At 34.7% G+C, this 15419-nt stretch overlaps 1 protein-coding gene across 1 annotated transcript in view; it reads left to right on the top strand.

Annotated features, from left to right (window-relative positions):
- Nucleotides 1-15419, top strand: part of INTS7 (integrator complex subunit 7) — a 51765-nt gene that overhangs the window by 17016 nt on the left and 19330 nt on the right. The window contains exons 8-10 of the mRNA XM_016166507.2: nt 8932-9049; nt 12727-12861; nt 14372-14469. Coding sequence (XP_016021993.1) covers nt 8932-9049; nt 12727-12861; nt 14372-14469 — 351 coding nt within the window. The remainder of the gene's footprint in view (nt 1-8931; nt 9050-12726; nt 12862-14371; nt 14470-15419) is intronic.

Here is a 15419-nt window from a genome sequence, read left to right as displayed (position 1 = left end):
CCAGTTGTAATACATCTGACATATAACATTATGTCAATTTATACATGTTAATTTGATACATTTATGTATTATAATATGATTGCCTTTATAGAGATAATTAGGATCTCTATCTAATTACATAATGATTTCTTTTTAGTGGTTAGAATAATTCTAGTCTCTTAACAAGTTTGATGATTATAATACAATATTATTTATATTCGCTATACTGTGCATTAGATCTCTAGGATTTATTTACTACTCATTGCAAGTTCGTACCCTTAAATAACATCTATCCCCACCCCCTCAAGTTAGATAAAGGACAAATACTGTATGATATCTCTTATACATGGACTCCTAAAAGGCCAAACTTGTAAAAACAGTAAAATGGTGGTTACAGGGAATGGGGGGGCTGGGAGGCAGAGGACTCTGACTTGAGTTCTAAAAGACTCTGGCTTAGACGTTTTGAGACTAGATTTTAGGAGCACAAGGGCAGAAGCAGGAAGAACATTTAGGGGGTGATTGTAAATAATCCAGTTAGAAAATATTGTCTACCTGAACCAGGGTTGTAATAGGGATGGCAGTGAGAAATAATACTCTGGATGTATTTTAAAGGCAAAGCTGATAGATTTACTAGCAGATTATATGTATGTTATAAGAGAAAGAAAGGATGACTGCGGTTTTTAGCTTTAACAAATATATTTCAATGGGTAAGGCTCTGAGGGGCTTATTTCTTGAAGGGCAGACCAGGAAATTTAGTTCTGAGAATATAAAGTTTATGATGTCCGACATGCAAGTGGAGATGTCCAGGATGTGAGTCTGAAGTTATAAATATGAGAGTCATGAGTTTATCAGAAATATTATCGGAAGTATTATCAGAAGACTGCTAGGGAAAAGCTTCATTCATTTAAAATGTGGTGTTGGAAGAGAACTCTGCACATACTCTGGATCACCAGGAAGAACCAGCATGTGGGTCCTAGAGCAGATTAAAACTAAACATTGCTGAAGGCAGAAATGGCAAAACTGAAGGTGGGCATATCACGAGAAGGCAGGGTTCTTTGGAAAAGAGAATAATGCTGGGGAAAATAGAAGGCAGCAGGAAGAGAGGAAGACCAAATAGGAGATGGATTGACTCCATTAAAGGAGCCAGGGGCAGGAGTCTGCAGGAGCTGAGCAGGGTTATTGAGGACTGGATGTTGTGGACATCACTCACTCTTTCATAGGGTTGCGAGGAATTGAATCCAACTCAGTGGCACATAACATACACATCAGTTCATTGGTATGTAAAGCCATGAGACTGGATTAATCACCTAGGGAAAGAGTACAGATAGAAGAGATTTAGAGAATAAAGAAATGAGGAAGAACCAGCAAAGGAGCCTGAAAAGAAGCTGCCAATGAAGTAGGAGATAAGTCAAGATAGTAGTTTTATATAGGAAGAAGCTGTAATCCGCCTTATGAGATACTGCACTATATTCTCCAAGATGAGGACTGATAATTCACTTTTGCGTTTAGCAATATGAAGTCATTGGTGACCTTCATGAAAGCAATTTTATTGACGTATCGTGGGTAAAAGACTGATTAGAATGGATTCTAGAGAAAAACAATTATTAGAGATAGCGAATATTGACAAAGTTTTTGAAGAGAGCAGAGAACTGAGATGGTATTGCTATAGAGTATGACATTGCTTTGCTGTTTGTATTTATCATGGGTGAAGTATGACACATTTTATATTGATGGAAATGACCTGAGCGGGTGGGGGGGGGGGGCGGATTGAGAGAGCAGTATTCTCGTGTAGGTGAGATTGGAAAGGATCCAGTGTACAAGTGCACGGGCTCTATCTAGTTCACGTAAGAACAGCAAGGAAGACACTGGTAAATGGGCACTAATGTTGGTAGGTGCCTAACATACTGCAAGAACTTACAGAAACTCTTGCGATTGTTTTTTTTTCTTTTAAAAATTTTATTAAAATATAGCTAACATAATATTAGTTTCAGGTGTACACCTTAGTTATTCAACATTTATATACCAATCTTGACTTGGCTTATTTATATCGTTAGTTATAGGACTTCTGTTCAGCTAGTCTTCAGATGGTTCTCCAGGTTGATTATTCTATAATTTAGTTGTAATTTTAATGTAGTCATGGGAGGAGGCAAGCACAGCATTTACCTGTTCTGCCTTCTTTACTGGAACCTCTGTTTTTATTTATTTTTTAGTTAATTAGGAAACATGATCATAAGGTGTGGGTGAGAATGGAAGATGCAAAGCCAGAGGTTTGAAGAAACATAGGAATGCAAATAAACTAGAGAAATAGAGAATTGCCAGATAGTTGAGTATATATATACTATCTGGCATATACCTGAAATGCTTTTTTAAGAGTAGCTCTAAAAACTACATTAAAGGTAACATTATTCTACAGTTTTCCTTTCTGTAGACTTTGACAGATTGTAAGGTTGGCATTATACTGTCCTAAAATGAATTAGGATCTTTCTCATTCTGTGCTCAGGAATGATTAAGAGCTATGACAACAGAAATGTTCTAATCTCTGAGACGTATAGCTGAACAAGTGCCATAAATCCATCTGAACCTAGAACTTTTTCTAGGGATAGTGTTTTGAGAACATTTCCAAGTACTTACATGGTCAATGCTGTATTAATGTAGATTAATTAATTATTAATTAAACGTTATTTTTAATTGAAAATACTTTTTGGGGGGGTCAGGGAGAAGTATTTATAGTCGACAGTTATAAATTTAATATATATATTTTTAACATTTTATTTTTCCCCCTCCCCTCTGGTAACCACTAGTCCATTGTCCATGTCAATGAGTCTCTGTTTGTCCTGTTGATTTGTTGCTATTAAGTTTGTATCCCACATATGAATGATATCATGTGATTTTCAGCCTTTTCTGTCTGGCTTATTTCGCTTAGTATGATTATTTCGGGGTCCATCTACGTTGTTGCAAATGGCAGTATTTCATCTCTTCTTATGACGGAGTAATATTCCATTGCATATATATACCACAGCTTCTTTAGCCAATGAAGGACACTTCATTGAAGGACACTTTGGTTGCTTCCATGTCCTGGCCACTGTGAATAATGCTGCTATGAACATTGGTGTGCAAATATCTTTTTGGATATGAGTTTTCAATTCTTTGGGGTACATACCCAGTACAGGGATTGCTGGATCTTATGGTAGATCAATTCTTAGTTTTTTTGAGGAACCTCCATACTGTTTTCCATAGTGGCTGTACCAATGTGCAATCCCACCAGCAGTGTATGAAGGTTTCTATTTCTCCACATCCTCTCCTACATTTGTTATTACTTGTCCTGTTGATTATAGCCATTCTAACGGGTGTGAGATGGTATCTCATAGTGGTTTTGATTTGCATTTTCCTAATAGCTAACGATATTGAGCATCTTTTCAAATATTTGTTGGCTATTTGTATGTCCTCTAGGAAGAAGTGTCTGATCAAGTCTTCTGCCTATTTTTTGATTGGATCATTTGTGGAAATACATATTTTTAAATATTTTTCTCACAAAGAATTTTTTCCCACTATGCCTGAAACCTGAGCATACTGATTTTCATTAAATGGATATGGTCAAATAATCATTTTTTTAAAGCCTAGATGTATTTTTGAAAATATTGCAATAGAGCGGGGGGCAACAGTTCTAATAATTTAACCTTTAAAAGGTAATAGTTTGCTGATTTCAAATTTGAATTTTACTCTCAATTACCAAGAGTATTTATTATTTTTCTAAGGCTTTCTCCTGCTTTTCTTCCTTCTTTTATTCCTTTCTCTTAGCCAGTTTTATCACTGCTGATTGATTTTTGAGTTTTGTTATTTCAAATGCAAATTATGTCTATTCCATTACTACTTTTACTGGTGTGTTGGTAGGTATTCTAATTTTCACATGAGTTCAGATATTATAGGTTAGAGGAAATACTTTTATTCTGAATATTTTAAAAACCTGAAGAAAGGCAGGGTCTGAGTACAACGTATTATTAAAGTAGTCAGAAACGATTCTGTAGGAAAAAAATATTTTTTCATGTGTTTATATTTTTCTTTGGATTTTTTAATGCTTTGCTAAAATACTCGGTGTTAATCTATGTTAATAGTTTACACTTTTCCGATGTTACAGTGTTATCTGAAGAGATAACACTTGGTCTCAATTTCTTCTCTGTTACCAAGTAATAGACTTTGTTCTAGATATTCTCAAAGATGTAATTTTATATTTGGCATTATCGCTCCTGAAAAGTTTAATTTGTACTATACCTGATATTAGGATGGATGGCACATTAAGCCTGAGAACTGGTGTTTTTCGTAATCTTTTTTTTTTTTTTTGCAGTTAATACAATGGAGACCAAAAATTTAGAGGTGTTATGTCTTTGACAGAGTACTTTTAAACATAACATTTTTTTTAAAGATTATAAACTTTTTCTCATGCTTTTCTGGAGCACATCCCTGGTGGCCAGTCCCATTCTAGAGTAGAGGAGAAGCTCCTGTTTAGGGACTAACCCAGAAAACTAATTCGGGACAGAGCCTTATTTGAGCAGTGAGTGAAACCAGCATATGGAGAGAAATTCAGACCAAATAGTGAGGACAATTGATGGTGAGTGAGAGAGGAGGCTCTGTTTGAAGAGTCAGAGTTTTCTTTTTTTGTCAGTATGAAAAATGGTCCTGGTAAGAACAATTCTGTAATAGGTAATGTCCTGAAACAGAAACTTGAACCAAACTTGAACCATATATTGTTAAAATATGACCGATGTGCCATCTCTTGGGGACTTTGTGATGTGCTCTGTTAAGCTTACTAATTTGACTTAATGAACCTTTAAATCAGTACATATTTACTGAGGGCATTTTAGGAATCCACTATTGTGCTAGGTAACAGAAATTACAAGATAACGTAAATTTTATCATAAAATTTTCTAAACATTGTGTTAATTTTTTTGAAATGGTAGAATTTTTGTTTCTCTAAGATCGTCATTATTATCTTACATAAAATATCTCACTTGCCTGCTTGATTATACCAAAAGGTAGCCTGTCTGCTATATACAGAGCACTCTGCAAGACATAATTTTGAATATGTATAAATACAGGACATAGTCTTTAACCCCTATTTGGTTGAGGAGGGTATTCCTAACCACAAGCTAATTAACAGTACAAGAGAGGACAGGTTAGGCAATAAAAAGTAGATAAGAGGAAATGGCCTGAGTATTTGAATAAATATTACCCAGTCGCCAGTCACTTCTTAAAAAATGCTTTCTTTTGAACTTCAAAAACAACATCTATATGTGCTTTTATTTCTTTGTTCTCTACTCTTCTTTATACTGGCTTTTAAATATGTTTCCCTCTCACTTTGCTTAGGCACTTAAAAGGCACTTATGCTAAATCCAGAGGCTTTTTATGCCTTTATCATCTGTTCTCACTCATTCTTTCCACTCTGTGTCTTCTCTGTGTGCTTCGCTTGCCATTTTCCTCATAGTTGTGCTTTCTTTGATTTATTCTCCGCTATTCTGGTAGCTTCCCTTAACATCAGTATGTATATTCTCCAGCAATCTAGTCCTTGTACCTGAGCTTCTGAATTCCTCTCCAGTATAGCAGGTTTGTAGGGTTTCAAAGTGCTTTGACTCAGTAGCTATTTAATCTTATACACAATAGATATCCCTCTCACTTGTACTATAAATGTTAATTCATTTCTTTTAATGCCAGTACATTCACATATCAAAATTCAAAAGCTGCAGAAGGATATATAGTAAAATATTTCCTACTTACCATTCTACCGTCTACTCTGCTCCTTTGCCCAGTGGCGACCAATGTCCGATTTCTTGTATATATTTCCAGAGATATTTTAGATGAAAACAACAATTCTGTATAAATCTTTGCCCCCATTTTACAGACAAAGAAGTTGAGACTCAAAAGATTTCAGTAATTGGCTCAGATCACAGAACTGGTAAGTAAGTGACAGAGCCAGAATTCTTATGTGAGTCTTCTAATTAAAAATCTGCTGCATCTCAGATTCCAAATGCCTGGTAAATATTTCTTCAAAGACTTCATATCTCTTCTTGTTTTCTGTCCTTTCTCTGAAATTGGCTTATCCTCGTAAATTCTCAATCTTCGTTAAGAGAATCAAGATTCTCTGGTCACTGGTCTAAAATTTTGTAATTATCATCGAATCCTTCTTGTTTAGTCTCTCATACATATTCTCTTCCAAAATGTCTCTCACATGGATCCTCTGCTTTCCACTTCTACCACCAAACTCTTGGCCATCATTACCACCTGCCTGGATTACTGCCATAAACTACAGGTTGGTCCTTAAGTCTTAACTTTCTTTGTTAAGTTGTTCGATTGCCAGAATAAAATTCCTTAACATTTTAGATGACATTATTCCTCTCCAGTGGCTTCCTCTTTCCTTTCTCATCAAGTTTAAATCTTTGCCTATCTTTCAAGATCCTCCATAATCTAGCCTTATATTCCCTATTCTGCGTTTCTCTTATCCTTCATTCATTTTGGATGTATCTCCTCATAGGCCATAAATAAACTCTCCATATTCTGGCCTAATTGCCACAATTCTTGTTTGTATCACCTAGACTGTGTTTCCTTCCATTACCAGAAATCTGCTCATTCAAGTTCGTTTCTTTTCCTTCCCAGATAATTTTTACTGCTGCTTCTATTTTTTGTTATTAACAAGGTTTTTCTTTCAACTGTAAAAGTAAACATGCACATGATGAAAAATTCACAAGATTTCAAAGGTATTCAATAAGTAGAATATAAGTCTGTGTTCCATTTCTTCCTTCAGGCCTCCTCTGCAGGGGCGATCACTGTTATTAGTTCGTATGTGTCTTTCCTGAATTTTTTCATCCATGTGCAAGCATGTGTATGTCTCATCCTTTTTCTGTACAAATGAAAATATACTATATGCCAACCGTAATTGAAAAATTAAAAATTATTTTTAAAAATATACTTATGTGCATGTTCTGAAGCTTTGATCACTTAACAGTGCATCTTGGGGGAACTTCTCATATTAGCAGATGGTTCTAGTGCTTTGTGGTACTCCCTTGGATTCCCAGTTCTCCGCAATGGACATTAGTTTCCAAACTTTTACGGTTACTGTTTACATTGCTACATTGACTAGTTTGTTAAAAAACAAAACAAAACAAAACTTTGTAAAAATAAATTTCTAAAAGAGGAATTTTGGGGTCTAATGAAATGTCCATTTAAAATTTTAAGATTTAATGCCAGTTACCTACAATGAGGTTTATACCATTTTACCCTCTGTCAGCAGGGTGTGAGAGTGCCTGTTTCCCCAGTTTTCAGTGCTATGGATTATTAAACTTTAATCTTGGCCAATCTGATGAAAAGCATCTCTTATTTTAATTTAAATTTTTCAAATTATGAGTGAGGTTTAACATCTTATATTTAAAAGCCACTCGTATAATATCTGTGAACTACTGGTTTTTCTATTGGGTTGTTTGCCTGTTTGTTACTAAGAACTATTTATATGTTAAGATTATTGGGACTTTATTGTTCTTACATGATATAAATATTTTTTTCAAATTTCATCAGTTATCTTCGTACTTGTTATTTTCCCATGTTAACTCTTTGTATGTTTTAGGTTTTCTTTTTTTTATTCTATTTTTTGGGGAGGAGGGGCCATAAAAAAGAAAAAAGGATCTAATTTTATTTACTGAGGTGACTGAGCCATTCTCCTTGAACTGTTTATCGAATAGTCCCTTTCATTTGAAATGCCATTATCATATAATCTAGTATGTATTTGAATCTATTTCTGGAACCAGTTTTCTTTCTTGGATTTCTGAATTTGTGAATAGAAAAAACTTTTTACTTTTTTGCTTTTTACGAGTCTATTATATAAATTTTAATATTTAGCGGGGCTTATCTTTGTCCCTTGTCAGAATTTTTCTGGCTATTTTCTGATTTTTATTTTTCTATATGACCTTTAGAATCAGATTCCCTCCTCTCCCAAATTTTGTCAGTGTTTTTATTTGGGTTATATTACATTTACTGTTTAACCTTTCTGAAATTTTATTTTTAATTTTTCCCCGAGTCTTAAGTTTTGCTCATTTTCTAAAACTTTGTCTTTGGGAGAACAGTCAGTAGTTTAATTTAACAGAGCAGATATTTGACCATTTATATTACATGCAGTCATGTCCGAGTCCTAAGAATAAATATACAGGATGAGGCAATATATACTATGAGTGTATATTCATAGCTCACTGCATTGAAAGAATAGCTAGCATCTTGTTTTAGGTAATATTCAGACAACCTTAGGAGTAGAGGAAATGACCTGAAATGGGAAGAGGTTAGATAGATATCTCACGCACTCATAAACTTATAGATAGAATGTCATACCCTCTACTATTTTTTTTAAATATACATATATGAACTAGTATTCATATTTATCAGGTAAGCAAAATATGGTGGGATTTCTGCTTGTGAGGAATAAATAGTACATAATTCACAGTGGTCTTAATAAAAAGTCATTCATGATGACTTTTTAAAAGGTAGTCTTCATATTTTTAGAACAGGTGTAGATTTACAGAAAGACGGAGAAGATAATACAGAGGATTCCTGCATCACCATCCCCAAAGTCAGTTCCCCCTGTAACTGATGTTTTACCTTAGTATGGTACATTTGTTATAATTAATGAATCGATATTGATACATTATTATTATTGACTAAGGTTTATACTTTGTTCAGGAGTCTTTAGTTTTTACCTTGTGTCCTTTTTCTCTTTCAGGATCCTATCTAGGATACCACATTATATTTAGTAACACGTCTCCTTAAGCTCCTCCTGGCTGTGGCAGTTTGACTTAAGTTTTTTTATCATGGAAAAAAAGACATTAATATATAATTTTTCTAAAAATAGAAAATTTTAAATGAGTAGACAGTTTTATAGTATATCGACGTTTTAACTTTTGTGTTTCTTCTGCATTTCAGGCACTCTGTGAATGTGCCCTCCAGACTCCTTATGACAGCTTAAAACTTGGGATGTTGTCTGTCCTTTCCACACTGTCAGGGACCATCGCTGTCAAACATTACTTCAGCATAGCTTCGGGTAAGAAGAAAGGAGATGATATATGGATCGTGTGCTAATCCCTTTATTCATGTTGATGTTTCAGGTTGTTTGTTCTATAAAGCTTTAAAATCTAGAGAGGTTTCAGGCTCATACTGTTAGATGCTACTGATTTATTTGAAAATTATTTCTTAACTAACGCCTATGATAATAAAATCTCACATTCTTGATCTTAACTCAAGGATGTTGTTTTTCTAGATTTGCCCTTTGCTGAATTATCTGTGGATGAAACAATATTTTTGAGGATGCTTAAAGTAGCTGGTTTGCTTTTGTATGTCTGACTCAAAGTGCCCTTTAAATTTCAGTACATTTCAAAGGCCAAGTGGTGTTAAATTTTAAAAGTAAATGTCACATACTATCTTTTGGGTATATGTTATCACTCTAGAAAATGACTGAAATAAAACTTACCTGAGTTCAATATTGCTTTCCTTGTTGCCTGTTCAAGATGAATTAACTCCAAAATATGTTTATTAATGTCCAGTTAGGAACTTCCTTACCTAACATACTTAAGGCTAAAGTTTTGTTGTTTTGTTTCAATGCAAGTTTTGTGGAATATCTATTGCTTCATTTTTCAGTCATTTTGAATTAATTAAGAACTATAATGTACATTTGTCCTTTTAATGGTTTCACAGCATATGAACTTACTCGGTAAAAGGAATTCCTAACACATAAGTCTTGACAGGAAGCTGAAAATACCTGATATTCTGTTGCCAAGCCTCCTTACCACCTAGGGTACACACATGTGGCCTGGACTAATTATTTTCATGCCACAGACTGAATTGGGAGCCACTGACGAAAAGTAGCAATATGAGAGAATCCATTCTGATGATATAGCAATGACCACAGTGACATCCAGTTTCCAGGGTGCACTGTAGCAGTGTTTGTTTGCTCTGTCTCGTACATTCGGCAGCAGTATAAGTTGTGACATCATGATATTAGTAACACTGGCGGTAATGTCTTCACTGGACTAAATCACATGCGTGGTCTGGGCTGTGATCATGATTGGTTTCTAGCCCGGCCTTTTTTCTGAGCTTAGTTTTCCAGCCTTTCCAGTAGTTCTGTGAGGTACTCTCATCATTGTTCTATTGCTACATAAGTCACCTCAAAACTTAGTGGCTGAAAACCATGACCATTTTATTTGCTCTGATTCTGCAAATCAGCAATTTTGACTGGCCTCCGCTGGGCAGTTCTGCTTGTCTCACCTGGCCTCTCATAAGACTCCAGTCATCTGGGGCCTTGACCAGGCTGGATGGTGTATGATGTCCTCATTCACTGGCTAGAGGTCGAAAGGCTTTCAGCTGAGGTACCTTGGTTCTTCTCCATGTGACTCTCAGCAGGCTACTTTGGGCTTGTTTATATCATGTTCTCAGAGTTCTGGCAGCAGCCAAAAAGCAAGCAAGCGACCAATATCAAAGCACTTTCTAGCCTTTTGTTTGCATGTGTGTGTGCGTTTTTAAATATCTCATTGCTCAAAGCAAGTCACCTGGCTAAGCCCAGATAGATGGAGAAATAAACATCTTTTGTTGCAAGGAATTAGAAAATTTACCTTGCAAAGAGGCATGCCTGCAAGAGATGGTAGAGACTATCACAGTCCTTATCAACAGTCTACCATATACCCAATGTGCTTTCAGAAAATTCTATTTATGCACAAATCAGACAGTCACAGTTTCTTAGCTTGAAGTTAATATTCTTGACTGACATCACACTTTGCAAGAGCTTCAGTAAACGGAGCGTTAATTGGAACTTAAAATTTATAAGAGCCTTTCCATTCAAGGTCTCGTTGCTTCTGTACAAGTTGCCTTTTAAGTGAGGCACATGCAAGGGAGTTTATAAGTATTGGAACTGAGGCTCACAAAGTTTTGATGATATATCCAAATGCACATACTTACTGAGTGCACAAGGGTTCTGACTCCGGTTTTTTTCTTTATAGTAAACTGATTTAATACAAGATGACTTTTTTTCCTTTATTTTTGAATTCCAAGGACATACATAAGCATTGTGTCAGGTTATAATAGTCACGCACTTCTAAGCTAGGTATTTTATTTCTTTTTTATTGAATTTTGTTAAATCGTGGGTTATATGGAATTATACAAAAGGCTTGAATAACCAGACTAGATAATGTTCACATAAAATAAAAGTCAAGGATTTTCCAAAAAATGAAAAAGAAAATATGTATGCTTGTAAATTTATAGACTCTCTGGAATGTAACACAAGAAACAACATGGAGTCGATAAGTGAGACTTTTCACTCAGTAACTTTTTACCTTTTTCTACTCTTTATTGAACCTTTGAACCATGTGAATTTATCTGAAAAAATCATTCCTGAATAAATAATAAAAATGATCATTTTATCTATTAAATAGTTAACATAGAAGAATGCTCAAAAATATTATATTTTAAAAGCAGAATATTGGCCAGTGTCTATTTTGGAGTCTGCATTATCCATATCACATGGGCAAGGAAAAGAATGCAGAAAATATAATTTCCATAGTGTTGAAAAGATGAACACATAATTTCATCTTTCTAATATTTTGCCTTTCAGTGTTTTTAAAACACTGAAACTTTACCTGAACTAGTACTTATATAAGTTAAACTGGGAATCGGTAAGGTGACCATATATGTTCCACAGTGCCTGGGACAGTCTTGGTTTATGTCTGTTATAATTAATATGTGTACCCTTTAGCCTCAAAAAATATCATCACCCTTTATACAAGAGACAAGTTTGAAATTGATAGGAATTGTGGAAAAATTAGGGGAAAAGAAGCTAGGAATGAGAAACTCTGCTAAGAAGCTGAATAAGCTTTAATCTTCTGATTCTTCTTGCAGTTCACTTATGACTGAGAACTTTTCCCCTATAAATGAAAACATTCACAATATAAACTTTAAATTACAGAATTTCAAGTGCAAGTTTATTTATTTACTTATTTATTTATGCATGCATGCATGCCCATGGCACCTTTTATACCAAGGTGGCCTCCCATCCAAGTACTGACTAGGCCCGACCCTGCTTAGCTTCCAAGATCAGATGGGGTCAGGCATGTTCACGGTGGCATGGCCATAGAAGTGTGAATTTAAAATGTTGCTGCAATCTATAATTTAGAACTTGAGGTATAAAGCACAGGGAAGTGCATAATTAACTAACTAGTTTTATGACCTTGATGGCAAGATGCTGAAAATCTTTGAACTTTGATTTCTTCTGTAAAAGTAGGGTGTTGAATCAGTTAATTCCCAGGTCCTTTCCAGCTCTAAGATCATGATTTTTTTGTTGTTTTATTTTCATTCTTTTCTTGAAGGTAAGGTTTTATCTGATAAGCAGCTGTAATAACATCCATTTGAACTCTCAAGATACAATTTGTAGTAGTTTTGACTTTTACACTGTTACTTAGTTAGTTTTTAATAATATTTTTGTGAGAATGTTTTATTTAATTTCAGGTCTTAATCATTACAAAACTATTAGTTCATACCTATTCTAAGTTCTTTGATAAAAGAAAGAAATGGTGATGTATATTGATGATGAGTTGGGGTAGAGGTAAAAAAATTTCGTTAAAGTCTGTTTTAGAGGTTTTCTCTTGAAAATTAGAAAAATGAAACTATGCACTGACATGCTTTTGAAATATATAAATGAATAACAGTCTAAACTGCTTTTCTCTGCTTGTTTAGGAAATGTGGGTTCTTCGCCTAGATCCTCTGATTTAGTCAAATTAGCCCAAGAGTGCTGTTACCATAATAACAGGGGCATTGCAGCTCATGGAGTCAGAGTACTAACTAATATAACCGTTTCTTGTCAAGAAAAAGGTAAGTTTGATCAGGATTAATGTTATGCATAAACTTTTGGATTGGAGCTTGGGCAGATTTCTATTTTTGTTTTTCTAATCCCTTATTATTTTTAGCCAGTGTGTTTTGATCTACTAGTTGCCTCCTTCTGAAGTGTTCTTACAGCAAGTTTTCTTAAGACTACTTAATTCTTTGAGAAATTTTTTAAAATATGAGGATCTTGGGACTGGGGTTGTGGAATTGAAATGTTTTGTAGCACATTGCCCATTTCCTCCCACTGTTTACCTTTGCATATATGGTGCTGTGCATAGGGACCGCTTAAGGTTCTACCATCGATTTAAGGCAATTTGTTTACCTGTACAAAAACTTAGAAAATTTAGGGAAAATAGTGTAAAGTTATCGAGGGCCTTAAATGACAAACTGTTTCACCTGGGAGCAAGTGAATTAACAGAACAGTGTGGATTAAATTTTCATAGACTTTATCTCTAGATTTCTAGAACATTAAACTGATTTGCAGAAAGAAGGGCATTCATAGAAAATAATGCATATTTGTATTTCTAACATTTTTTGACCTAAAGGCTTGGAGAAGTTCAGGCTGGTGTTCAAAAACAGGAAATGCGTTTTGGATATTCCATATGTTTCACTGCTTCTTTTGATCTCTATTAAGGATCATAAGCTTAGTGGTCCCTCTTATCCCCACTAGCCTTCAGCACTTCTCGTTCCTGGTACTTATTTTTTTCTAGCACCTTCATTAGCCTTTATACTGTTCGCCAAGACCCTGTACTAACTCAAGAGACATTTCATTTAAGTTGTATGTTGATTCTTATTTGAATAAATAAACCTGTTTTATTTTTGGCGTAGTAATGAATATTTTCTATCATGTAACATAGAAAATTGCTGTATGTTCTCAGCACTGACATGTATTAATTTAAATAAGGTTAACTAATATAGTCAAAACTTTCTAGAACCTCTAGTGAAATTTTAGCCCTCAAGTAGTGGGAAAAATACTGAAATACTGCTATTAGATGAGATATCTACGGAATTCATTCTTTATGGTCCAACTTAAAATATTAATATGATTTTGTGGGGGCCTCATTACTTCCTAAAAATGGTTCAGCTTTCATTAGAAGCTGGAAATTGTAGCATTCTAGGTGAAAATGGGCCTGCATTATTTATGTCTGATTAGAAAGATTAGCACATACTACATGGTTTGCTGTTCCTGGTATTTTCTTCAGCTGAGCCGGTGATGGTGTCTCAATTAACATTTTATTTAAACCTTTATGGCTTTAGCCACACATCGATTGAATGTATATCTTTATAATCTTCAACAAAGTAGTGGAAATACACAAGTTTGAAGATCGCCTTAACATTTTAGAAGTAATGCCAGAAATAGTTTTTCAGGAAGGTTAACTTTACTCATTGAGATATTTCCTATATCTTAGATGCCCTAATGGTATTTTTGTGGGTGTGTGGGTGTGTGTATTTATTCTTCTCTGCTTGACCACTGTAAAACTTAGTGTTTTTCCTCTAGATCTTTTGGCACTGGAACAAGATGCTGTTTTTGGCCTGGAAGCCCTTCTGATACTTTGTAGTCAAGACGACAGTCCAGGTGCTCAAGCCACTTTAAAGGTGAAAACGTTTATTTTTAATACAATGTCTGTCTTCATTGCCTAAACTAGGAGTTTGCAGTCTCTCACTAAAGGTTCAGATAGTATTTGAAGTTTTGCAGGTTATATACATTCTTTGTAGCAGCTACTCAGTTTTACCTTTGTAGGACAAAAGAGCAATGGACAATATGTAAAGAAAGGGTGGAAGAGTGGCTGGATTCCAGTAAAACTTTATTTAGAAGAAACAGAGAGGATTTGGCCCAGTGGCAATAGTTTATCACTTCTGGGCTTAAACAAACATTTGCCTTTGGTCTTCACCTTCAAAACTGGCATTTTGACCGTCTGTGTTCCAAAAGATAGACAAAATAAAAATTTGAGCTTTGGCCTATTTTGCCATCAGTTGACAGTATTTATTAAGTTTTAGTAAATAGTGGTCCTAGACAACATACAGCAAAGTTAAACAGGCAGAGCTCCTATACCTTTGGAAGTTTATAATCTGAAATGACACTGATGAGATCGCAAAAGCCTGACGAAATAACTGCAGCCAAACTCTATGTTATAGATGTGTATTAATTTCCTGAGTGTAGAAGCCCTAGTTTTAAGCCTAGTGATAATTTTAAAAAATATCGCTTTCTTTTAATTATAGAAATTGTCTTTGAGATAGTTAAGATTTTAAAATGTGAAATGAATCTGCTCTTATTGGAGTGAAATATGACATACAATATGTGGTGGTACAAACTTAATAATTCTGAAAAGCAGGGAGAATAGAAGTAAAAGGCTATTAGGTGTACATTGGAGAGTGTAGGAACTATAACCTGTCCATAATGGGAGGGAATATAGCATGTTCAGAAAAGGTAATGGTGTGGTCATAGTAATGAACAATAAAGGTATTAGTACCATTAAATAAAAGCTGATAATGCAGAGGCGTTCAGTGTGTTCAGAGAACATGTTCAGCAAATGATTTATCTGCAG

Source organism: Rousettus aegyptiacus, unplaced genomic scaffold, assembly GCF_014176215.1.
Source record: "Rousettus aegyptiacus isolate mRouAeg1 unplaced genomic scaffold, mRouAeg1.p scaffold_m13_p_17, whole genome shotgun sequence".
Classification (NCBI taxonomy): Eukaryota; Metazoa; Chordata; class Mammalia; order Chiroptera; family Pteropodidae; genus Rousettus; species Rousettus aegyptiacus.
The sequence above is the reverse complement of the archived record's forward strand: the minus strand, read 5'-3'. Positions and strand labels throughout refer to the sequence as shown.